A 26,225-nucleotide genomic window follows, 5' to 3' on the forward strand; every position below is an offset into this window, starting at 1 on the left:
TGCTCTTTTGAACTGAGCTGTATTATCTAGTCAAAGGGCCTGGAAAAAGGCACAGAAGAGAAACTGACAAACTCTTAATCCATCATAAGCAACTTTCAACACAGCTCACTTTCGCAGGCTCAGAAAGCCACAGCTACTCTCTTCCATTTGGGGTAGAGACGAAAGATTGTGACATCTGTGCCTTGAAGGCAAACTAAGAACTTACTGCATTTGAGCTGCTTCCCTTGTACCAAGTCTCCCTGAAAAGAACAGATAAAGGAGGAAGTACGGGTAGACGAACAACACTGAAATGGAGGGACTGGTGGTGAATAGAGCATCTGAGCTGCAGAAGAAAACATACTTATTCTAAGAGCTGAACGAAAGCAAACTGATTCCTAGAATAGTTTTGAAGATATATTTTTTTTTCCCTTTGCCTTCTTCCTTATCAGGGAGCGCTAATAGGATCTGTCATGGCCTCTTTATTCAGCTGAAGTAGTTATTTTTATTTTTATGTTATTTTTGGAGGTGAAGGATCCACCTACCTTTCATGCAATTTTTGTTCATGTTCATTGCCTTACATGCTCACCAGCAAGGAGCTCCAGAAAGCTAAGAAGCCACCTTGTCCTATGGGATCCTATTGTGAAGTCAATATGGGGCAGCAGCTCGCTTTCCCAACAGCATAATACAAAACAATTTTGGAAACTTCTATCTCATATCTACATTTCCTCTGGGTTGACTCTCTAACATTTCTAGCTATGACTTAAGTCAAAGCTCGTAGAAAAGGTAAACTGCACTTACTAAATCCATAAGAAAATCATAATTCCAATCAATTGGCCCAACTTTGATCTAGAACCTCACTGAATCAGAGCAAGTCTGATCTGTGTTTCAAATGAGAAAATCAGCTGAATTCTGCTCTGGTTTTCATCAGTGAGTTCTATGCACTTTTAAACTCAAAGAAGTGCCTAACTTTAAACTACCTCTATTGCTATAAGCTGGACAACTTGGATGCTTAAAAACAAATGGATGTTTGTTGAAGGATGCTTGAGATTAGAAGATGGAAAGCTACGAGAAGGAAATGCTGGAGTCTGTACAGGAGAGCTGAGAGAATATAAAAGCAATTAGTTCCTTATTTTGGAGTCTTCTCATCATATAGAAATACCCATTTAATGAAATGAAGTAGTAGAAACAGAACTGAAAAGCTGTTAAATCTTTTAATTCTTTGATTTTATGATAAAAATGGGTTTGGTCTGTAAAACTCCCCCTCCAATGGAGCCCATAAAACTCCAGAGAGCTTAAAAACTTCTGTGAAGCTTTGGCACAAACTTCTCAGGAAATAACATCAGAAACTGTTTTCTGTTTCATCTCATTATTTCCATGCTTCCCATTACTAATGTAACGGGAAGAGTGACACTTTACATATTCCATTAGGACACATACAGAAATTTAATTCTTAATTCTCAGAGATCTTGTTTCCCCAAAAGTGGTCTCTGAAAAATTCTGAACTCCTTTAGGATTCAGTTTCTGACTCTCAGCAAAGTCAAAGCACAGTCACTAAGGTCCAATGACACTGCATGGTCAGATTTCAGCCCACACATGAAAAGCCTTAAATCTAGCCTGGAACTCACTCTAATACGTCTCTTCTGGCACATTCTGTACTCAAGTTTAAGAAGTTGTAGGCATAACATAGCATGACTGAAGGTCAAAGGGAATTAAATTTTTAACTTTTGTTTTCCTCACATGCTGTGTACCCAAAAGTAAAAAGTTTGTACAAACTTTGGAACTTCACGTTTAGCTCAGAGGGATTGGATGGCTAATTCTAGTCTCACCAATTCACATGGATAAAAATATCTGTTAAAACCTCATGTTCCTTTAACAAGAGTGCGCACTCTACTTTTCAGTATCAAGCTGACCAAGGGAAACTATATATAGTTCTAAAGAAGCGTGCCAGATCAGAAACTCTTGTGACCAGAGGATCTCCATGCAGTTGTCTAACAAGCACTTCAATGATAATCAAACAACGCAAGCTTCTCTGTTTCTTTTTTCCACTGGCATCTTTCACCTTGTCAAAAGCTGCTAAGTCCAGTTTACCTGTACAACTCCATGGAAGCATCCTCACTGTCTTTTAACTACACATCTTTTGCCCCTAAATCTAAATGGCACAAATGAAGATATACCCTCCTCTCTTCTGTTTGTCAGGGAAAAAACGATGTCATTTATTGACAACTGTCATTTATAGGGCTGCAATACTAACTGGTCTCTTAAGAATCCTCAGTAGGCAGGAGGATCTTCCATTCTGCAACCACTAATGCATAGTACGTTTACAAAAGCTCTATAATTCATTATTATGCCTGATGCATCAATGACTCCTTATTAGAATTGTTTTTTATAATTGTTGTGGTGAGGCACTGGATAAATTTTTAAAACAGACATAGCATGTAGATTCCTAAGTAAAATTGGGGAGTTCTGAAATTTTTTCCCTTCATGCCAATTTCTTATGTGGAACTTTTCGTAACACAAAAATGGATCTGCTTGTCCAGAAACATTAAATACTGAAGTTACTGTGGAAGATTAGAGATATCTTTCAATTGCTAAAAATGTGGTTATAAAAAGAGCTAACCCACATTTTAAATTATTCAATCTGGAAATTTGGATTATGAGGGGAAAAAAATGATTTTATGTTCTAGAAAGCAGTATCAAAACATTAAACTATTTTCAATTCACACCAACAGCCAAAATTGATGTAAAATCAGTTTCTAAATTGCTTTTGGCTGAATAGTTGTCTGTAAAGCAGAAGAGGTGGAGTACCAAAGAGTGTGCAATGGAAATACCAAGATGCTCTTAACTGTACTCACACTAGCAAGAGCTGCTATCATGAAGTAATAACATTATCCAGAAATCTTTGTTCATTACCTCATTCTTAATGCCATCCCATTTCACTTGAGTTACTTGAGTCTGATGATGGGGTTAATGAGAGAAGAGGTGTTTGAGTGGGTGCGAATTAGGGGCACTGCTAAAATAGAAGCTATTTTTACAGTTCTGTGTTTAATATAGTCTCAAGCTCAGTAATTTATTTATTTTTTTTTTTCAGGTAAAATACTTGCACGTTCCAAGGCTTACAGTAACTTTGGCAGAGTAAGGACAAGGCCTAGACATATTCATATTACGTAGAGTACTACAGACAGACTCATGTTTCTATTTCTTTTTTCCCTCCATCACTTTACCCAAAAGTCTAACACAGCAGGAATGCTAATGCTTTGATTTCTTACATTCAGAAGTTTTCCCAAAATTTTTGGATATTTACAGTTTCCACAGCGGAAAATATCACCAATAGTCTCTTTCCCCACCCATCCTTGTACTCTGCAAGCCATCTTCCCATACTGTGCAGCACTCCATTACAATACATTCCAACATCTGCCTCCTCATACGGCCTATTTGATTGACCCTTTTTATGCTGCTCCAAGACTGGCTGTTCTTTATAGTGGGAGGTTGAACAGTACTCATTACATCTTCAGTGAGTGACTGGTAAATATATCTCTATTTCGAGAAAGACTGGGAATACTGAGCCTTGCTCACTTCTCCGTATTTAGCAGTGATCAGCTCCATACAGTGCTCTATTTGATCACTAATAATATGTCACTTTTCAGTCCAGAACAGGGAAGGTCCCTTGTTGGCCCTCCCATCTATCACTAATATATTAAACATTTGTGCCAATAACATTTTTCCATTGCAAGTATTAACATTACCCGGTGTTTGTGACTCCAGCGTGGGAAGCATGAATAATGCAAGAAACAGCACAGTCCTCCATTACGCAGGGACACATCTTGTTTTTGCCAAAGTCAGCAACTGTAAAATATCTCTCAACTTCTCCAGCTCATATCATGGCATAACACAGGTTTTTGGTCAAAGTGAACACACTCGCTTTTATTGAAGGAGCATCTAGGTAACTTCAAAGCACTGTGCAATATTGCAGGCATTGAATACTTCCCTTACTCTTACCATCTGTCTTTCCATCATGTATTTAACTGCACTAGCATGCTACACAACCACTGTAAATTGTTCAAAGACATTTGGCAAGAAAAGGAATGAATAATTCTATGAAAACATAGAGAACCAATGCACTGATGAGCACAGTGAGGTATCTCCTCTTCCCAAGGACAGAAAACTCAATCCACACACAGCAGCTATGTGTACCGGTGGTTAAAAAGTTGCCCACAGTGACTCCAATGCAATGTCTTTCACAAATTCTAACCTCTACAGAAATATGAAATCCTTTGAGCTTGAGATTCATGTCCTACCAACAATCACAGAAATATTCTTACTTTACTGTCCTGTTACGTGCTTACTAATTGGAATTGCCTGGGCAAATGAAAAGAAGGGAAATGAACCACAGTAGGAAAGCACGAAGCAAGTGGGGAGTAAGGAGTAAGCAGGGTATTGATCTGACTAGGTCTGAGGTAATCACTCTGAACTCCTTTTAGAAAAGAAGTGAATGGAACAAACAATTTCTGACCAGATGAACTGTACATTCTAGGCATCCATTGCTGAAGATGATTCTCATCCTAACTTCTGTATAAAAGCCAGGAAGAAAGTACTCTGAGCTCGGCATCTGTGCCACTTTTAAGTTTTATGCTAGCAGCTGAATTCTTAAAAATGTAGTAAATCCATTCTCTCAGAAGTTCATAAAAAATACAAATTTCCTTTTCTCTTGTTACATAAGTAAGATGAAAAGTGACTTTGTCTTTCTCAGAACTTACAACTGACAAAGCATACAGACATACTTAGAGCCCTCAGAGTAGGGCGGGTACCTCCTCAAAAGTTGCCTCCAGACTACTTGGGATTTGCGTAGAGAACATGTATGTTAACATAAAGTAGAGTGTGAACCCAAGGAAAATGATGACAAACATCGACAGCTGGCCAATCTTGCCCTTCTTTACTGTGTTTGCCTCAAATATAGTGTGTTTGTAAGAATGTGTGAAATACTTCTGAAAATAACAGTTACTCTCTATTTCAGTTTTAACAAGCAAAGGAACATACAGTTTACAGCCTTCTTCAGAAAGATTTAATTTATTAAAATTCAGAGGGGAACTTCAGCAAATTCCCAGTGAGAGTTAGATACCCAACTGATTGAATACCTGGTAAATTTTGGAACATGGGCTTTTCGTTATGACTTTTTTTCCTCATATGCTCAAAGTTATACTCATTTTATATCTTTATTTTTATTAACTTTACCTTCAAATTGTTCAAAAAAGAATCAGACCAATGGTTATACCACTGTGGTATGTGGTATTAGTATATTTCAGAAGGAAACTGATGACTATATTATGAGGGCTACTCCAAAGGTAATGCCTCCTGTTTTATTATGTTTCCCCAGGATGTCAGAGTTGGATGTTAGTGGTGGCATGCAGGCTCTTGCTCATTACTGGCGAAAATGCATAGCTGATGATGGCGACTATGTTGAAAAATGTTTTTTTGCAGCTGAAAGTTTGCTCCACCAAACAGTGCTATCTGTTGCAATTTTCATGGAAATAAAAAGAAGGCATTACTTTTGAAGTAACTCACATGTATTTTTCCAACCAAGACAGAAAATAAAAGAAGCAATCTTTGCTCCCGGCCTCCCAACAAGGACAAGAAGACTCTCTAATCCTCCTCTTAATTTTGAGGAGATTCACACCATTAGAATACAATAAACATATTCTGTGTGGAACATTCCCCATTAAGTAGGAACAAATATGATAATATCTTTATTCTTCAAATTTACTTCTATTATTTAACTCTAAGCCCTATCCTCAATATTTAATATACTGCAAGCTTATGAAATATCTACCAAGAGCTTCCCACTGCAGAAGTAAGAAGTGTGATTGGAAGATAACAAATAATCACTTTGAAACGCCTTTTCTTCAACTTACTGTGTAGAAGGACTGTAGCAAATGTAATGAGCTTAGGATAAGTAACATCATAAAGGATGTCACAGATTTTCTCCTAAATCTTATCTTCCAGCACTATTCATAACTAGCCCAATTCTTCAAATTGTTTCCCTTAAAATAATTGTTCTTAAAGATGATGAGATTCTATGATATGATATCTATCAGAATAATCAGTGATGGTTTTTCATATTTTTGACCCTTCTCAAAAGTAAAGCATTGTATAAACTGTAAATTACTTTGAATAACAAGACTGATAACAGGTAAAAAATATTTAGAGATGTTGCAAGGTGTGTTTACAGAATTACATGGCATTTGCGGAAATGAGGAGAATTGCTTGCTTTAGACTTCCACAGTTAAATGTAACCTCTTTAAATTGAATTGCCATTTCTGCAGTAGCAGACGCAAGCAACTCCAAAGATGCTATCTATTCTCGTTGGCCTAGAGGAAATCTAAGAAGTTGTCAGCTGCATTATCCTTCCACAGCCTACTCACTCTCCCCCTGCTTGTCTTCCATATTCTGATGACTGTTTATGAGCTCAGCTGTCATTCTTTGCACCAGGGAAAGATAGATGGGACACACCAACCCCAACCTAAGTGACCTTTGGATGTGACAAGATTTTTAGGTCAGTCCTGCTAAATGGAAGCCTTGGTGTATCGAGGCTCGCCTGAGGGTGAAATTTCCAGTGAATTTATTATCTCCCAATGCCCTTTGGACTGCTTCCCACCATCAAACACCATGGCAGCACTCGGAACAGGAAGAAATACATTAACTGGAATCTGATCGTTTTAAAAGGTTACAGCTGCCCAAATATAATTTAATTTCATACTTGCCCTTTGAGGGTTTGGTGTATATTTTCATTTTATGACTGCAAATGATAAAGCTCTTAAGATTCCAGGCAATAAAAAGGAAAGGGGGGAGAAAGTATTTTAAGGGTTAGAAGTCTATTCAGTTCATAGTCAATGAGCAAAGTGACATATCAGCTTTTTTTAAATCTAACATTTCTAACTTTTTATAGTATTCATTCCTTGCCACACTTGACCATGAACAACAATACCTCTTAGTGAAATCAAACCTGTAATGCCACCCATTGTGATATGAAAAGAACATTTAACATGCAACCTACATCCTACATACATTAAGGACCCGATTCAGAACAGTAGCTAAAGTGAACTGCAATGGAATTATAAACGTGAACTGATGCAAAGAGAAATAATCAGACTTAAAAATATGCTTAAATTTAACCATAACACATTTACTAGAAAGGCTTTGGCTCATTTTTGAATCTCTTCAACTTTTTCTGTCTGAGCTGAGGTCCTATGCACAAATTCATCTACTCATACCCATATAAGTCAGGGTACCCAATCTTGATCTGGGGGTAACACTCAACTTAGTTCGTCTCATATCCATGCAGTGGTAATAACCTAATGCAACAGTATATGGGGTATGGCATCCTAGTACAAAATACACAATGCTAGGAAATTATACTACTTCTCTTTTTCCCTTCTGAAAGTGCAGCAAGCACCACAAACCAAAACGCAAGCTACCACATGAATATGATGGCCTTGCCTAGAGGCAGGAAGCATGGAGTACTCACATCTTTCAATGCAGCCTCTGAAAACTGAGTTACAAAATGTGATGATTGTTTCCTTTCCACAAACTAATCACAGGAAAAACAGAAGAGCTATGGAAAGGAGAAGGATTCAGTGCAAACATTGCGCATCTCATTTTCAAACCCTCCATAAGAAACTCACAGCTGTTGGCTTTCCAAATCCTTTTGGGCCTCTTTAAATAGCTTTCCCAAATAAACACTGATACACACTGTCGAAGTTACTTTTGCCACCAATATATCACACTAGCATATAGGAAGAAGCATAACTGCCATGCTAAAGGGAGTAGGATGAATAGAGTTGATTAACCTAACAGGAACTGTATTCCAAAGCAGGTATTTGTGACACTACAGGACAGCAAGCTGGAAGTAAGTTATACATGTGTGACATGAGCAGCGCCAGGGAAAAAGGCAATGGGCACAGGAGGTTCCCTTCAAACACCAGAAATCCCTTCTCTGGCGTATGGATAACAGAACAGCGGCACAGGTTATCAGGGACATTGCAAAGTCTCTGCCTTGGAGACCTTCAAAGGCTGCCTGGATGGATACCCTGTTCTGGGAGTCCCAGATTGGGCAGAGGTTGGAGCAGATGGACCCAGGGGTCTCTGGCAACCTCAGTTCTTCTGGGATTCTGTGATACTGCATATTGCCTTCCAGTAAGCCCCAGGTCTGCAAATAAGTATCAGAATATTGAACAAATAGCACTGTAGCACCGCTACCGTGAAGAAAGTAACAGATACTTAAGGTCAGTTTAATTTACTACAAGTAGAAAATGTGTCTATTAGTGTTTCAGAAGTTCAGGGTTTAACTGTAAAATCAACATCAGAGATGGAATAAGACTTGAGTCATGCTCTTTTGCCAAATTCAACTAGATCCATTTGGTCCCTTTAATGAAATAAATATGCTGCTGTATTTTATGGTAATGGCCCAAAATACTTTAATAACACTCTCACAAGCTGTAATGTTTTGGTGCATTAACAGAGAACACACTGTTATAATTTGTGAAGAGTATTTTGAGCCATGAAAGGGAAAAGAAAAATTGGGAAACGAAGGAAGGGTTTTGTTGCCAGATGTTATTTTTATACTATACTGTGGAGAGAAGTGTAAGTTGAAGAATAGATGCTTTGCCTTCAGAAGGGCACTGGTGATGCTGGCCTAACTGCGCAGATGTCCTGGGGGACATGCTGCCTTCCCCAGCACAGTATCCATGGGGATGCAGACAGGGACAGCTTATCAGACCCCTGAGTGCATAGTGGGGGACTGGAACCGCCCCTCAAGACGCCCTACATCTCCAATGGATTAACCTCATTCCCTTGCACACAAACTGGTAGTCCTGAGCCTGTTAGGGAGAAACTAATCCTGTACCCATAGGAGGGAGCTGAAAAAAAGCCACACAACAGTCCCCAGACAGAACATGACTCCCTCCAAGTGCCCTGGACAGATGTTTTTTCTTTCTTTCTGTTCTGTTGAAATCAGTATCGTATCATTATCAAACTTTCTCCCAGCATAGAAACACACAGTGACTTTTTGTGCTTTTCTTTCCTGTACACCTGCTTTTTTATTATTATTATTATTTTGCTTTGTTTAATTTATATATTAGTCCAATTTATTTTTTAGTACAATTAGGAAAGACAACTCACAAAGTGGGTTGTGCTGACAGACCTGAACTCTGTAATTCTAGAGTCTGTAAACTTCTGAGATGACTTAGCAAATTTCCAGTATGTTTCTGGCCGGTTAGGTTGCCTGTAACATGACTGGCCTCTATGGCTAAGAGGTTTAGGTATGCAAATCCTGTAGTTTCCAATACATTTCTCCTTAGCTATCAATGAATGGGCAGGAAAAGAAACAGACAACAGGTAAAAACAGCAAGCAAATAAGTCAGTTCAGTAAAGTGGAAGCTAGTCTAGGAATTACACACAAATTCAAGAGTTTGTGTGGTTTACCAACATAAAAACTTTCCCTGTGGACCGCTAGGAGCTACAAACACTACTGACTCAAAATTGTTGTGCTCAGATTGATCTTACAGAATTCACTGGAGGGAGAAAAACTAAGCACCTCTGAAAGAAGGAAAGGAATTTGAGGAAACTGAGCCTAAGTATTGGGGAAATAATTGCACTCTGACTTGACCTCAGGAACAGGTTTACACTATCCAGGCACACCAGAACAAACAGGTTCAACACTGAAAGTTACATCTCCAAATACTACGGTGTCTGCTACAGAGGTAAGTTCAGTTGCTGACTTCAGAAAGAGAACAATCAGAACAAGTATCTTGACCTATGTGTTTTGTTGTCCAATGCATAGATCCACAGTTTACAGTAACTAGATATTTCACAAATTCAAACTGTGCCTAGTACTAATTTCCATCCTTAAGAGATGCTGAAATATCCTCACTGGTAACTGCTAGCCATGGAAAGGAATCAGATGCGAGAAAAACAACTTAAGAGTCCAAGAACTTCTAATGGACTGCAACGTTTCTCTTGTTTGCAATTTATCAGAGATAATCTGTCTATAAATTTACTATGCTGTTTGTATGTTTCTATCCCATTCTGCCTTGTCAATTTGAAATGACCTAAAACTTCAGAGAAAAAAAGAGCCATCACAAATTAGTTAGAATGAAGACATAAATCTGAATTTTTACATACTTGTATGTTGTATGTACCAATCTGCACCTAACAACACACTGTGCCGTAAGACTTAGGTACATAAAAAGAAAGCAAGATTTCAAGAGATCACTTTTTCCTGTGTTAACTGTTAGGATGCATAAAATATAGTTTGCTGATCTGTGGACACAAAGGAGTGAGTTAGCTTTCTGTAAGTCTGTTTTTCTCACTGTTGCTATTTGTTATCAATAGCATTATCCTGCAAGCTTTGAAGAGTGTGCATGTGAGCGATCTGCGGTTTTTCTGTCTGTTTGTCTGTCACAAGGTTCTGCTGAGACATTGCAAATACACAGTTAGCAAAACTCAGTGTGAACACAAAAAGTCCAAAAATATCCAGAAAAAATTTATTAGTCTGAGTGCAGCTTTCATGTTTTATAGGAGGCCTAAAAAGCCCCCAGTATGTGATTTCAGAGCAAGTACCCCCAGACAGCCAAACCCCACTGTGTGGCTTTGCGTTCCTCCCCCTGCACAGACAGTTTGCTCAGGATTATACAATCTTATTTGCATGATTATATAATCTTCTTTTCAGCAACATCCCTCTGAAGAGCAAACAACATAATAGGAAAACCAGTAGCGTAAGCCAACTGTTTCAAAACCCAGTGTCTGGAATGTGCAAAGGGCGCAAAGTAGAAAAAAAAAATAATGCTTTTTTGGTTTTGTTTCGAGATTTTTAATCCAGACCTTTCCAGGGAGAATTAATTCAAAAAGAATGCTAGCCACCACTGAACGCTGCACTTAGTAAAACACAAATACTTCACAAGTTTGTTCTGTTGTCATTGTGTGGTCACAGTTTTTAGGTTATCCTAAGGTATATAAACGAAGGTGGCTATTTCCTCGTTCTCAACAGAACTTACTTTTGGGCACTGTGAGACACTTCTCAGCTTTTTCCCTGGTCTAAGACTCTGATAGTCAGGTGTTGTTGCCTTTGCTGCTATTCTGACACAGGTTTTGTACTGCAGCTTGTTGAGCTCAGACCACTATCAACATGACTCCAACCCACCAAATTCCTAGTTATTTCACATGAAAGAATAAATGAAGTTTTTGCTGATCTATATGCCTCCATTCTTTGAGCTTTCTCTCCTTTCAAATACTTCAGATGTTGTCCTAGACAGGACGCTGTGTAAGTGAAGACTGTCATATTCCAGTGTGCAGACACACTCCTCTGCAGGGTGCTAAAACTACTTATGATGTCACTTCAGCAATATTCATCTAAAATTAATGCCTTATAAATAATCAAGGAGTAATCTGCTTCTGTCTGTCAGTCTAACCCCAAAAAGAAAGAAGTGTAACGATTTTACAAGAGAAAAGAAATTAAGGATGACCTGACCTTGCAAGTATGCTTGCCAGACAGTTACGCACGCTTTCTTGCCTGACCTATTTTTTCCTGCTCACACCACAGAGACATTTCAAACAAATGGCCAGCAATTTAGGCTGCTTAAAACACAGGAGTTGCTACCCAAACACTACAGCTGGGCATCTTAATGCCTTTGCCAGGTTTCCAAAAGTTTTCAGTCTCTCTTTTCAAGTTGAAACAGAGCTCTGTTTATCAGTCCATAAAGGACTATGTCAAATGTCACATTTTTCCACTCTTTTTCAGAAATTAGTGTACTGGGTAGATATCACGGCCTAATATTTTGTTGTCATAGGGTGTGAATGGACTGTGTGAAGAAGTATACTGAATACATACATTTAATACACACTGTTGACATACTAGATATTTTAGTTATAACACAAACATAAGGAATAACTTACAGTTAATGAAAGTATTTATAGCTTAAGTAAGCCTTCTTACAGCCTAAATTTCAATGCTGGAATACTTTCAACCTGATTTTGAAAGCTGCTCAAAACTATTGCCTGTTAAATTCCCATCGGATTTAGAGAACATCTGCTTCCCACTAGGAGAATCAGTCTGTACCAATTTTCAAGATGGTAATCACATCACCTGTAGTATGAGCTATTTAGTACTTATGATTTTCAGCCCTTTTGGTTTGAGACCTCCACAATCTTCTTGCAGGAGTCAAGGACCAATGTATCATGACATAAAAGCCTATTTACAACAGGTTAACTTTTCTGAGTCACTTTTCAGACCCATTAAAATTATTTAATGGCCCCCTAGCAGAAAAATACTGAATTATACTATTACGAGACATTTAAGGTCACTGCAAGAAAAAGGTATGGAAATGGCCATCTTTTTGCCAATTCATAGAAGTCAAGGAGATAAGAGAAAGCTTGAAGCAGAGAAAGACAAAGGAAATGACCCCCCACCCCAAGAGATAAGGAGAAAGAAAAATAGAACAAACGTGCATATTGAAGATGAGGCAAAAGAATGGGGTTCTGCATGCAGGGCTTTAGATGGAAAAAGACAGCAACAGGAATCTGAAGGCTAGTAAATATGAAATAACACGGAAAAGACATTGCTTGACTATTTCCATTGTCCAAATGTCAAACTCCTTCTGGGAAGCCAGGGTGGGGTAGAGTTGGGGGAGGAGGAGTAAATAGCTTTATGAGCATCTTGTAACAGGTTCTTCCTAAAGGGGATTTCTTGAAAACTGCTGGGCTCCGATGCTAGCCCATATGTGCTCAGGAAAGTCAGAGAAAACGCTGGCTGCACTTTTTCCAGGCCTATTTGCATATGTTCTTTAGTATGCAGAATGTCTCTGTATATAATTGAATTGTTGTTTTTGCCTCTATTAATACATATGCAAATGAGCCACTACTGCAGCTGTGCTGTATTAATCATATGTGTGCTTCTGTCTGTCTGCCCTGCAGGCTCAGGGTTGGAGGGAGGGGGAAGAGGGAATTCAGTCTCTAACCTACAAGAAAACTCACTCATGCAGACAGAGGTCTGCTAGCAAACAGCGGGCCTGAGTTATAACCGAAAGGAAGACACGCTGGTCATTTTTCAGTCTTTTTCATATTTCATAGATATGGATGGAATCTGAAAGATATGCAGAAAGGACTGTTAATCTAGATAAAATGAATAAGCCATCACAGCTAATTCTTTCCCCTGGAGGGCTGGGGAGGGAGTTAAATTCTGACAGCCCACAGAGTAGTCATGATATTGTTTTACCATGTGTATTTACTGCCTGTAAGTGTTCACCGTGCATATGTTCAGACACTCACAGTGCACAGTAAATGACAAAGCCTTTATAGAGTCTTCACATACAAGGGCTTTTCCAAAAGTAATGCTCCCCATTTTATTATGTAGCCACACGACATCAGAGTTGGATGTTGGTGGTAGGGCAGCAGAGGTTGAACCTTCCCATCAATATTCTGTTACATTTTGTTGCTGTGTGACACACAGCAGAGGGGTAGTCTGACAAAATCGCATCTGACAGGGAAGTGAGGGTGAAGCAAACATGGCACTGAATTCCTCCACATGGAAAAAAAATGACACCCACTGACATCCACTGATGCTTGCTGAATTTTTCCGGAAACCAAACGGTGGATGTGAGCACAGTGAGCAGGTCGGTAGTGCATTTCAGCAGTGGCAACAGCCACAGTGGGTCTCCTCTACTACTGCAAATTTTTCATGGAGGCCCTTTTTTATCACTGGCAAAAAACACACAACTAATGGGTAGTGACTATGTTGCAAAATTCTGTTTTTAGCTGAGAATTTGCTCCATCAAATAGTGTTATTGTGCTCTTTGTATTTGTTGTAGCTTCCATGGAAATAAATTGGACACATTACTTTCAGAACAAACTATGTAAATTCTGTCATAACGATTGCATTTAAGAAACTAGTTGGAGTCTAACGTGATCAAGCTTTCCATTCAAATCCATTTTGACAAAATACACTGACTTTTCCTTTTGTAAAATTTTAGGTATGTATCAAAGGCAAGTATGGAGTACATTTTTTCTACCATGAAGACTACTTATTTGAGCTCGTATGCTCTGCAGTTAATACTCTATACAATCTATCACAGTTCCTAACTCTGAGAAAGTATCCTAAGGGTGAGGACTAGTTGCATCCTGGTGTTGTGAGTCATGCCTTTGAGTTAACTGGTAGGAACTCTTTCATTTAAAAGCACAGGGATTCCTCATAAATACTCATTGACTATCACTAGCTCCTCAGCCCAAACCTCTCTTATACATCTTAACAAATATTTTATAATCATTACTAAGACTTAATTTAAAAAAAATATTGGAAAGTTCAAATTCTTCAACACAATTTTCCCCACAACCACACAGAGATCTTCATCCAGTTTAGATGGCTGTAGCCTCACTTATACCAGGAGCACTATGTTCCATTTCTCTGCCTGAAGAACTGGAAGTTGGTCTCCAGTAATCTCTTTTTTAAATGGCCATTTGATTACTTATTTGAGGAATAAGAGGCAAATATCTCATGGGCCACATACAAAGTCAGAAACAAACTGAGGACAGAACTTGGGAGTATAGAATCTGCATGACCACAACAATTTTATAAACTATTTAAATTGGACATTCAACAAAAACGTATACAAAATATCTTGTTTTATTATTCCTATTATTATCATTATTTGTGATGGCCATCAGAAACAGCACAGCAATACAGTGAACTAATGGTAGATGGACGATTGCCATCTTTTGGTTATGCTAATGAGAAATAGTGCTTTTCATGTACTTAGCTGTTTTTTTTTTTTCCCCAGATGTGGGTGCTCACAGTGAAAACCTAATTCAACTTTTTTATGCATAAGTGGATTGCATGAATTTTATAATATTGTAATTAAACTTTACACTAATGACTCATTCCCTACAAATTAAGCCAGAGTCCTATTAATGAAAACAGTAAAGTAGAAAAGCAAACATGAAAGAATGCTGAAAAGCTTATAAGGTGTTTAAAGTTAGACTGCCCAGGTAATAGAAGGAATAACTTTGCAGTGCTAAAAAGTGGTTTACCTTCTCATAGACAAAGGACTGAACTAAAGTAATAGCCAAAAAAGATCTCTGCAGAGTAGATGAATAATGGATAAAGTACTGCCAACTCTTTGCTACATTCAGCAGGGACAGTAATGGGACATCAGCCCTTTCTTCTCTATCAGAAATAATTCATATGGTCCTGGGCAATCTGTTCTGCGTGTACCTGGTTGAGCAGGGGGTTCTAGACGGCCCAAGACTAGAGGTCTTCTGAACTTCAGCCATTCTGTGGTTTTCTGATAGGTCACCTCAGCTCTGGTAAGTTGGCTCCCCAACATAAGGAAGGAATCAAGCTTTCAGTATTCAGATGTATCACTACAGTATTTATAAAGCTTTTTTTTTTTTTTTTTTTTTTTTTTTAAAGGGTTTTCTTTGACATATTTGAGTTCTTGTAATACTAGAAGGTCAAACTTAATCTGGCCAAAACTGCTTACATTTACAGATTATAGTGAGAAATCAGAAAGAGATATGCAAAACAGAAAATAAATGTGTTTGACAATTAGTGCATGAAAATACAGTGCCAACTCTTTAAAGCAAGAGGGGAAGTTCTACCATCAGCAATATTTCAAATGAAACTTAAGGAGATCGTTCAGTGAAATAATCTGAACTGGCAAGTGGAGAAATGTAGCTCATCCCTGCAGTGGTGCACAAGCCAAAAGGCAGCTAGCCTGGAAGAAAAGATGGTATCTGACTGAGCAGGCAGTCTTTGTGCTTCATTTTTTGTTTCATAGGTACCTGATGTTTTATGTAATACTCATATGAACACTGAAACAGTCTATCTTCCAATCATTCACCGCATACTTGTTAAATAGCTCTATCATTTCTGTTTCCTTCAAGTGAAGCAAACATAGATATCAAAGACAATTATGTGGCCCTTAAGATACTGAGGTAATTTTTTTTCAAAAGAAAATTTAGAAAGGGTCAGACACCTAAATAACATCAAGATGAACAACTCTGAGAAGCACACAAACTTCAAATAGGTTTAATTTTTTCTGAAAATGTGGTCCAAACTATTTATGCTCAATTTCATTGAAATTCTGTCCTTGGTATGTGCATCTCTCCACACCATTGAAAAGAATTTTGTAGAAAAGAAAAAGAAAAGAACCTGAAATCTTTACATAGCAAGGAAAATGCAGGGCAAAAATCTTGGCGGAATTATTTGCTTGAGGATAAATCTTATCATCATCATCATCATCATCCAAATTGATATGAAGAATCAATCAGGATTCTTCAGAATTGAGACCCAGCTAAAATACCTTCACATCAGTAAACTGACACAAGATTCTATTTAATCATAGAATCACAGAAGGGCTTGCATTGGAAGGGTCGTTAAAGACCATCTAATTCCAGCCCCTCTGCAATGGCAGGCACATCTTCCATTAGATCAGGTTGCCAAGGCCACATCCATCCTGACTTTGAACACCTCCAGGAATGGGACATCTATAGCTTCTCTGGGCAGCCTGTTCCTGTGCCTCATCACCCTCTTAGTGAAGAATTAATTCCTTCTTTCTATATAGTCTAAAAATACCTCTTTTTAATTTAAAACCATTACACTGTGTCCTGTCACATCGTTCCCTGACAGATTCCCTCATCTTTTTTGTAGGCCACCATCATCCAAGTAAAGATAGTTGTGGTCATAATGTTGTACGCAAACCTCAATAATTAAGGTTTTAGGTTTGTTTCATGCTAAGATGAAGAAGGAAAAAAGTTTGGATGCGGTCACTCTGAACTTTTTAGGGTGTATTTCTGAAGAGCAGGAGTTTGAAGAAAGTCTGTATTGTATCAGGTTGCTCTATTCTTAATGAACACAAAAAATCTGTACAGTAACACTACAATGGCAGTTGTCAGAATATAACCAGCATTATCTTTCAGTACAGTACATACAGTATTTGTATGACTATCTACTAATCTGCTGTTGTTGCTACCTCTCTATCAAGCTAAAAATCTGGGAGATGTGAACTGTTTGCACACCTTCTGTTGCATACCCCTCTCAATTTTTAGATCAGGCTATCAGGTCCCGTATTTTGTAATGCTTGGAAAAGCACTGAGGAGCCATTCTTTTTAGGAGAAAGAACCCACATCAGATATAATTTTACATTGAATTTTCTTAGACTTCTGCAAATGTCTGTTCATACTGAGTACACTCAACAAATGATATTAATCAATTTAATACTAACTTAATATTTACTTTGTATAAAACTTGTCACACGGCATCTAGGCTTTTAGCTATAAATTTGATCATTGAGACAGGGAAATTTAATTCCCTCATCTGCTGAACCACGTAGAAAAACTATCTATCTAAATCATGTTTAGATAAGGCATACAGCAATCTTTCGATTTGTCAGCCTCATTCAGTTTTATTTTTGATCAACTTGTACAAAATCACTACACTGCATCACTCCTTAGGAACAAGGCCATATGGAATTTACAAGGGGGAAAATCAGCATCAGAAACCCACCTGCTCACCAACAGGAATTTTACAGCAATGAGAGTATCTTTTAAAATGACACTTCGCAAAGTTTAGGAGTGAACTTTACCACTGAAAGAGAAAAGCTAAAAACTTTTTTTTTTTTTTTTTTTTCCCCCAAAACCATTGGTGTCATTAAATGTTGGAATAAATGAATGTGATGGGCTGACAGACAGCTCTTTATCATGAAGATATTCAAACGCATCACATTAATTGCAGCTTCTCCAACATGGCTCTTTCCAGCTCCTCCTTTCTTAACACCTAACAATGTAAGTTTTAGCTTCCATTCTTATTGAGTCATTAGGCTCTCTACGGATACTGGAAATGAATGTAATCACGTATGGCTAATTGTGGCAGATATCAGATGACAGAATCTGTATACCCCAGCGAGGTCTCAAAGGCAGGGAGAGAAGTGGAGGGCCTCAGATTACAAACCTGTCAGTGGGAATCAACAGGGCATTTCAAAATGAGGCATTACATTTTAACTGACAAAGGGTTCCTCTGCCACAGGAAAACAATCAGATGTTAGCTGTCCTTCTAAAAATACACTCCGCATTTCATTTATACAGAGAAAATTCAATTTTGACAATGAGGAATAGAAAAGTACTTCCTGCTCGTTCTGCAGTTTGCTACTAAAGCCACGCTCTGACTTAAAATTCTCTAATGAAATAGCAGAGGTATGTTTATTATCACCATACAAATAAACAAGAAAAAATTCTTGTTTTTGTCTCCCCTAAGATATCACCATTTACCAAGTTTTGCTGGGAGCAACAAAACGCTTATTGTGCCAGGTTCTTTGATCTGTTCTAAAAAGTACTGCTTTTAGTATACAAAACATGAAAAGTAAGTGATAGGGAGGATTAAAAAAAAAAAAAAAAAAGAATAAAAGAAGGAACACTGTGTTTTTCTGACCTTCTACTCTCAGATGACCAGAGGACAAAGTGTTTCTGGGAACACTGTGGTTATATATAATATACATGAATTTCTAAAGCAAGAAGAGTTCCTCTTGGAAAGAAACTGTAATGCCTACACGTTTACTCATACTTATAGCCACTTATAGGTGGCTTTGCATCAGTTATTCATGACAAACATACTGAAGGAACAATCACCAAAAAACCAAAACTGAATTTGAACAGAATTTGGAAAGCACAATGCTTTTAGGCCAGCGGCTACATTCTGCATCAGGAAGGTTCCTCAAATGAGATCAAAATAATCTTCACATGATTTTCCCTCAGATTCAGCTCCACTCATGTTAGAAAGGGTGAAAGTCCATTCTGAATGTTTTATTGTAAAATCTTTCTCAAAACATATGTAGTCTAACTCTTTCAAATCACAGCAGAAATGAAGAGGCATGTCCAATTTCTACCAGTTTATAGTGATAGCCAAAATCAGTTAGACATGAGAAATATATGAGTGGATTATTTTTTTGTAGCATATTCACAACCTTAAAGATCAAACATGAAAGAATCTACAGTTAGTATGTTGAATCTCTCAGCCTGCCTAGCTACCAAACTTTCCCTCCAATTCCAGACTAAATAACTTGTAGTAAAAAAACACAGGTTAATTTCGTCAATACGTTCCTTTTAATATTCTCATTTACACAGAAACACAAAGCCTCTGAGGTTTGCAAATTCTTCATCATCTAAACTCATCTTAAGATATTTATAAAGTCAGTGACATTAGCACACAGCTATCTTTTTATAAGGAAACTATTACTGTGATAAAGCTCATTTTATTTAGAATGCTTCAGCCTGCCACATGCAGAGATACAGCCCAAAGCTGGTCCTGAAATGAAAGTACACAATCCTCCAAACTTACTGGATCACTGATGCATTCTTTTAGGAGCAGATTGAATGAGTGTATAAATGAGAAGAATTAGACTACGCTCATTCCTAGCTAGCCCCATTTTTTGTTTCCATTTTTTCCTTCTTCCTTCAATATGTGTTCATGTGTGTTTGGCTATTATAAGCATACTGTCAATACTGACGTTACTCCTCAAAATTCATCTCAAAGGGTTGACTTTTATGGCTCCCATGATTCTTAAGCCGCCTACGGTATTTGTAACTCACAGAATCAGAAGCTAACACACAGACAGCGTAGCTTTTCATACAAAGGCACAATAGGAATGAATGTATTAACCTCTGTGGTGCATGGAATGTGTCAGCTTACACACTGGCAGCTATTTCTGTGAAACTCTGTTAACTTCCGCTGTCAGTGTTAAAATAAAATAAAATCTTCCCCAGAATTATGTCCCATGCTCTCACTTACTGGTCAAACAACTAAAATATCTGATGTCATAGAGAGCCTACTTCATACTGATGCTGGCCAAACTGAGTTTGAGAAGGCACTTTACATGCACTGTTTATAAAATGTAGAGCTTTTCCTAGTAGGCATAAAGCTCTATGTTTCATGTGACTTGGCAAATAATCATAAGTAGGGAAACAAATTAGCAATTGAGAGTTGCGTTTTTTTGTTTCGTTTTTATAATTGAGTGTCAATCAGGACTGTGCAGGAGTGAAGATGATTTAAATCCTGATTTAATTTAGTCTCCAATTTTGACTACAATCACCCTACCAGCAAAGCAGATGTGCAGACATGGACATCAAATTTTCTAAGTTCCAAGAGTTTGATGAGGGTAGGAAGGCTGATCACAAACAGCTGAGGAATATCTGCACCACTGAGGCACATGGACAGCACACTAATATCTCCAAAACTTAGAGCAACGTTGGAAGATATGAATCCCATACATCCAGAAAACACAGTTTAAAAAATAAATAAATAAAAAAAATTCTGTAGTATCCTTTCACCTGTTTTATAACTGCCTACGTTAAAATAGCATAATTTTTAACTATCTGTACAATAGCAGTACCCAAAACGTGATGAGCCCACGAAACATGGTGGGAGGGGCCAGTTGTTGCACTGAGAGCTTACAGCTTAAAACGCCATAATCTTGCTAAGTGACTTTTAAGCAGTTTAGAAGTGCTCATCAGGACAGAGCTTTTCTGTGGCACAGCACGTGTCTACACCCAGCCAGGCTGCACAACCCATCCCAAAACAATCTGACGGATGGGGCCAGCTAACACAGCGGACTTGTAGCGCCAACATAACCACAGTTAGATTGGTGACAATACTAACTAAATACTAAAAAAGCTACCAAAAGTTCCATGTCAGCGAACGGAAAATGAACACGGGCTGACAGCTGCTTTGTTCCTGATGGAAATTCTGCATGGAGAGCATGGCCCAGCAGCCCTGCTCACTCCACATGCAGCCCACCTGCAGCCTGCTGCACTTACCTGCAGTTGGAGCGGACCTAGGCCTGGTGTTGCTGCGGCAGCAGCTGCCATGGTAGTCGGGATCAGCTGAACGGGGTAGGGGTCACCTAAGTAAGAGAATAATAGAGGCGTCAGCACCTTTTATCTGCTCTCCACCTGCAAATTAAAGTCCTGCATTCACTCCTTCCAAAAGCCTTCTTTTGTGTGCCTTGTTGAGGCCTAATGAAAAGCTCTATTGTGCAGCCTTTTACTAACACTCTTTTCACAATTCTGGCTGAGAGAGGAATGTGAATAAAAGGCACAAGCAATTAAGGCGGAAACCTCATCCTTTTTCATGATGTATTTAGGGAAATGGAAAAAAAAAGTGCACATTGATCAGAAGGCTGCACTTCAAAAAAAAGAAAAAAAAAAAAGAGGGAAGAAAGAAAGAAGATGGGGTGGAGGAGAAGAAAAGGAAAACAGTACAGCCTTGATAAGATCACAGCATTAGAAGGGGACAAATTTACAAGCTTGTCTGCAATATGGAGTTAAGCAAACTCCGGTCACTGTTAGCAAACCGAGCCCCACACGGATCACAAGTGGCACTCCCCGCAGTACCGGCTTTGCTTTCAGGCAAGAAAAAAACCCTTGCTTTGCACTTTCAGGGTTTGATCCTGTAACAGGAAAAATCACGTGGAGTGCATCAGAGACAAGCCCCTGAAATCCCCGCGTCAACTCCACCCCACGACTTGTGGTTCAGTTTTGCTTCTGAAAGAAAACTGTTTCAGCTGCGTTGTGCAGAATGAGATAAAGGGACCCCGTAAAAGCTTAACAAAAAAGGTGCAGGCTTTTATTAGGGAGAATCTTATGAGACGGCAAAAGTTTAGATAGTGACAGACATTTTTTTAATGTTATGGGACATTCACTTTCAGTCACTCACTTTTATTCAGTATAATAAACTTTTTACCATCTCAACAAAAGATCTATTAAGAAAACTGGTAAAAAATAATTATAAAAAACATTTTAAAAGCTACATGCATTATACTGCTTCTCCAAGTGGTAAAATGTTTAAGTAGTTTCCATGCAAATAAGGATCAACAGAGCCCTTCTGTTTGTTCCTATGTTCTGTTAGCATGTCTGATTCCTGCAACACCAAAAAAGCTTCCTGAATTGAAACTACAGAAAAAGTGATGATGCTTTATCAAGAAAATCTAGCTAAATGTTTCAGCATGTTTTATTAGATAAGTAGGTTAAAAGTTCTCCTCATTTTTATTTAAGTGAAATGTGGAAAAAAAGCAAATAAAGAAGGTGATACAGGCTGTTCTGTACAACAATCATTAGCAGTTACTGAATTAAAGTTATAGTAGTATCAAGTGTAAGTTACAGGGAGCAGAAAACAAAAGAAAAGAAATATATCTCATATTTGAAAAATGTCAGAAATAATCTGTGCTGGTGCATACTTCTTCAGGAAAAACGTTATTGTTTATTTTCTCCCTTTTATAACACTATGCTCTTTACAGAAGTCTTTTCATTCATTTTATTCATTTCTCTCTCCTGTTACAAATTAAGTATCACAACTTCTAGAGATGGAGGTCCAGAAAAAAAGAACTGGACTAGGAAAGTATTTTAATAGATACCTAACTGCAAGCATGTCTACTTATATGTAAGAATATCTTAAATAAAGCTTTGCTGAAGCCCCACAGTCTTCTTCAAGGCTAGGAAGCCAAGTAACAGGAATCCAAAGTTCAACACAGGTACCTTCATTCACAAATGTCCCTGGCATCAACATCAGGCCATACTTCTTTATTTATTAACAATGGGCACAGTTGGTTGCTTTTTTTTTTTCCCCCTGAAGATTTTTCACTACTTTACTCTTCTCTTTTGCTTTAACTGAGATGTACACTTTCCATTTCATATCATGGATTGAATGAAACATTTCTCTGACATGAAATTTTCTTTAGAGTTATTATCCTGTGACCCAAGCAATGGGCCTTGATGCAATGATGTGAAATCATGGAAAAGAAACAGATGGAGATTCAAGACTTAGAGTGAATGATGTTCAACTCCTACCATGCCACTAGTACCTCAAAGGCTAATCTAAATATCTTTCTGAAGGGCTCCTCTCTAGAAGAGGACATTTTGTTAAAGTACCAGTTGTAGAAGAATATGACATGATTACTTTCTTAATTCCAAAAAGAACAAGGGAAATGATGCTCACTAGCATATTATTTTACAGTAAAAATTTCAGTTACAAATAATACATACTAAAACACAGATATTAAAAGATTAGCTTCCACGTGCTGTCTCACATTCTTCATTTCTCCACACTCTATATAAGCTTCAGCCCACCCTCCCACAACCTCATGCACAATTCATAAATCCCACTATTCTCAACTCCCTGAACAGCCTGGCAGATTCTCATACCCTAATCTGCTGCGGTATTTCCTATCCTTTTGGGTGTGTTTGGTAGATGTATCAAACTTGGTTCATGAGAGAAGAACATACTAAAGACCACATGACTATGCACATATACTCAGACTCACTGGCTTTGGTGGCTTAGGGAATGCCTCTCGGACTCCTAACAGAGTAGCCTAGAAAGCACATCTCTATTACACTAATGTGTGCTTATGTAGAATCATAGAACAGTTTGGGTTGGAAGGAACCTCATCTATCATGTAGTTCCAATCCCACTGCCACAGGCAGGGTTGCCAACTGTTAGATCAAGCACACAGAATCACAGAATATAGTTTCTCAGAAGTACAATTCTAAAGAAAAGTCTCAAATTCATCCTAAAACCAAATCGTAACTGTGTAGAGTTAGGCTCTTTCATCTACTGGGCAGGTTGTTTGTCAGTTCACTCTTTAATGGGTTTCACATATTTCCAGTGCTCCAAAATCTTTTTAACAAACAAAACCACAAAACAAGTCTGAAAGGCTTCTGTTGCCTGTTACGAATATTATAAAAGCCTATAATTATGCTTTGGTAACATTCTCTGCTATCTTGTGCTTATCTTTAGCAATTGTTCTTATGAAGAGAAGAACACCCATCTGTGCTCCAATTTTTTCACAAGTGCATCACTGCTCCCACAGTCCAGACACCACAGCAGCAGCAATGGAGCTGGAGCAAGGCCCAGTGATGAGCAGAGGCACCATGAGGGTTTGTGTTCCACTCTGTTTGCCTTCTAATAAAGATCACCTCTGTACAGAAGAGCTCACCATTCACAAGAGACAAAACACAAGAGTCAAAAATATGCTCAAATGCTGTGCCTTGCCTGACATCATGAAATAGCCCAGTGGAAAACCCACAGGTAACTCGTCAGCCAGTGCTCTTCCCAAGGAAGGAGCCAGGCTCTGTATAAACATGGGGGTCAAGCACTCAAAGATATCACATAATGCAGGAGAATCACCACTTTTCAGTGTACTAAGGCTTGAAGCCTCCTCTAATAAATATATCTGCATGCTCTCTGCCACTGCTTCAGAACAAGACACCTCTTTTGATGTCCTTAAATTTATTCCCATATCATACACGGTTTTGTCTGGTCGTAGTTAATTTGTAAGTCTGAGAAACATGCTTCTTAACTATTTGCTTAATGCTTCGGTAAATATCTTATTTTTACATTGACAAAAGTGCTCAGTTGTGGTTTTTTTTTCCCCAAGCTCTGGGAATTTGTCAGCAATGTGAGGTAAGATATACAGTTATCTTAGAAATCATTATTAGAAATATCTATTTCCCAAGCCACTCACCAGCTTCTACCACTGAAAAGATAGGTAAATTCTCAAACAACTATATTACTTTTCAATTCACAAAATTCTCTGTTAATAAATACACTAACACACACAGGCAGAAGAACACCTTTCTGAATCTTTCAGCAATCGAAAGAAACATATTGTACATTTTTTTCAAGTTCCATCTCTTATTAAGAGTGGCCTTTTGTTATGAACAAAGCACAGAGAGTTTTGTTGTTGTTTTTTCCTTTATGGTAAAATCTGGAGCAGGTTAAAGGCTGCAACTTTTATTCAAAGAAGAAGACGAAAATTATTTCAATACCTTACAAATTCTTCTCTGATATGCAGTTATTTCCTAGCTACTCTCTGACTTCACTTTGAAGAACAGAATTATTTAAGTCTGACTACGTGAAAAAGAGCACAGAAATAAGTTTGTACAGGAGATACAGCATGTAATGACTCAAATGGGATACGTCAGGTTGGCTGAGCTGACAGGGTGTATGAGAGGTACTGGTGCACACTGTAAGCAAAGGAGAATTCCATGGGCCAGACATCACTTTTGGAAGAAAGAAGGCAAGGCTGAATCCTCCATTCTGTCCAATTCTTTATTTCTCTATCCCTCCTCTGGTCCATCTTCTGCTAACATACCCAGAGCTTCTTTCTTGATAATTTATGCACTGCAACTTCTTTCAATTTCAAATCACACCTTCATCCTTGCCCAAAATAATCTTCTAAGATCTTGCTTACAAGAGCATTTTTCATGAAGTACATTCACTTTTAAAACACTCTTCCTATGAACTCTCCATCGTACTCCACTGAAAATACTCTGCAAAAGAAAACTGTGGTACCGAGCCAAGTGGACATCATGTCCTAAAACACAAAATAACAACCTTGTGTTTAGGAACTTAATTTTCAATTGACTAGCTATCAAGCTCACAGATATTAAATGATTTCTGTACTTGCAGAAGTACAACAGGGGCTCTTAAAGAATTTATGTGTTTTGCAAAATTTTATCAAAAGAGTTTAGTAAGTAAAAAAAATTAATAGTTTCAGTTAAAGGGAAAGGAAAACATACGAGCTAACATTATGTGTGTTGCACCATTCACCTAAATTCACAAGACATTTTTTTTCTGTCACTCATCTCATTTATTCTCCTTCAAGGTGTAATCCCCCCTAGTGTCTTGTCTAATCTCCTGACAGGCTGCAAGTGTTGCAGAGCAGGCACAATTGTCTTACTTGCTATATAAATCAAGTTACATGCTAACGTTAAATTATAATGTTTTGACAAGACTTTTAGGTTGAACCTTATTATATGAAACAATAGAGCTCTCCAATGTTATCCTGAAATTTTCTTCTCAAAAAAAAAAAAAAAAAAAAAAAAAGACAACGACAAAAACAAAAAACAAATAGAAAAGGACAAGCAGAATTTATTTCCTTTTATTTTTTTCTTTATTTATTTTACTATTGTTTTCCTCCTACCTTACTTTCAGGGACAGAAAGTGAAAGAAGTCAGAGGTTCATAAAAGGAGAAGAAACAAAAAAAAAAGCCACTTAAAGAACATAACAAGCAAGAAGCAAAAACAAATCTTTATATTCTAAAACTGGAATGCTAATCTAAATTCTATGAAATATACCAGAATAAACATTTCCTTATAGTACATTCTACTGAATGAAAAAGAACCTACATTATCTTCTCCCTGTTTTTTTATAATCTCC

At 37.9% G+C, this 26,225-nt stretch overlaps 1 protein-coding gene across 12 annotated transcripts in view; it reads right to left on the reverse strand.

Annotated features, from left to right (window-relative positions):
- The window catches only part of SOX5 (SRY-box transcription factor 5), a 637,700-nt gene that overhangs the window by 68,125 nt on the left and 543,350 nt on the right, over positions 1 to 26,225 (reverse strand). For all 12 annotated transcript variants that reach the window (XM_052690772.1, XM_052690776.1, XM_052690774.1 and 9 more), the window contains one exon: positions 20,827 to 20,912. In XM_052690772.1, coding sequence (XP_052546732.1) covers positions 20,827 to 20,912 — 86 coding nt within the window. The remainder of the gene's footprint in view (positions 1 to 20,826; positions 20,913 to 26,225) is intronic.

Source organism: Tympanuchus pallidicinctus, unplaced genomic scaffold, assembly GCF_026119805.1.
Source record: "Tympanuchus pallidicinctus isolate F22 unplaced genomic scaffold, pur_lepc_1.0 scaffold27, whole genome shotgun sequence".
NCBI classification, from domain to species: Eukaryota; Metazoa; Chordata; class Aves; order Galliformes; family Phasianidae; genus Tympanuchus; species Tympanuchus pallidicinctus.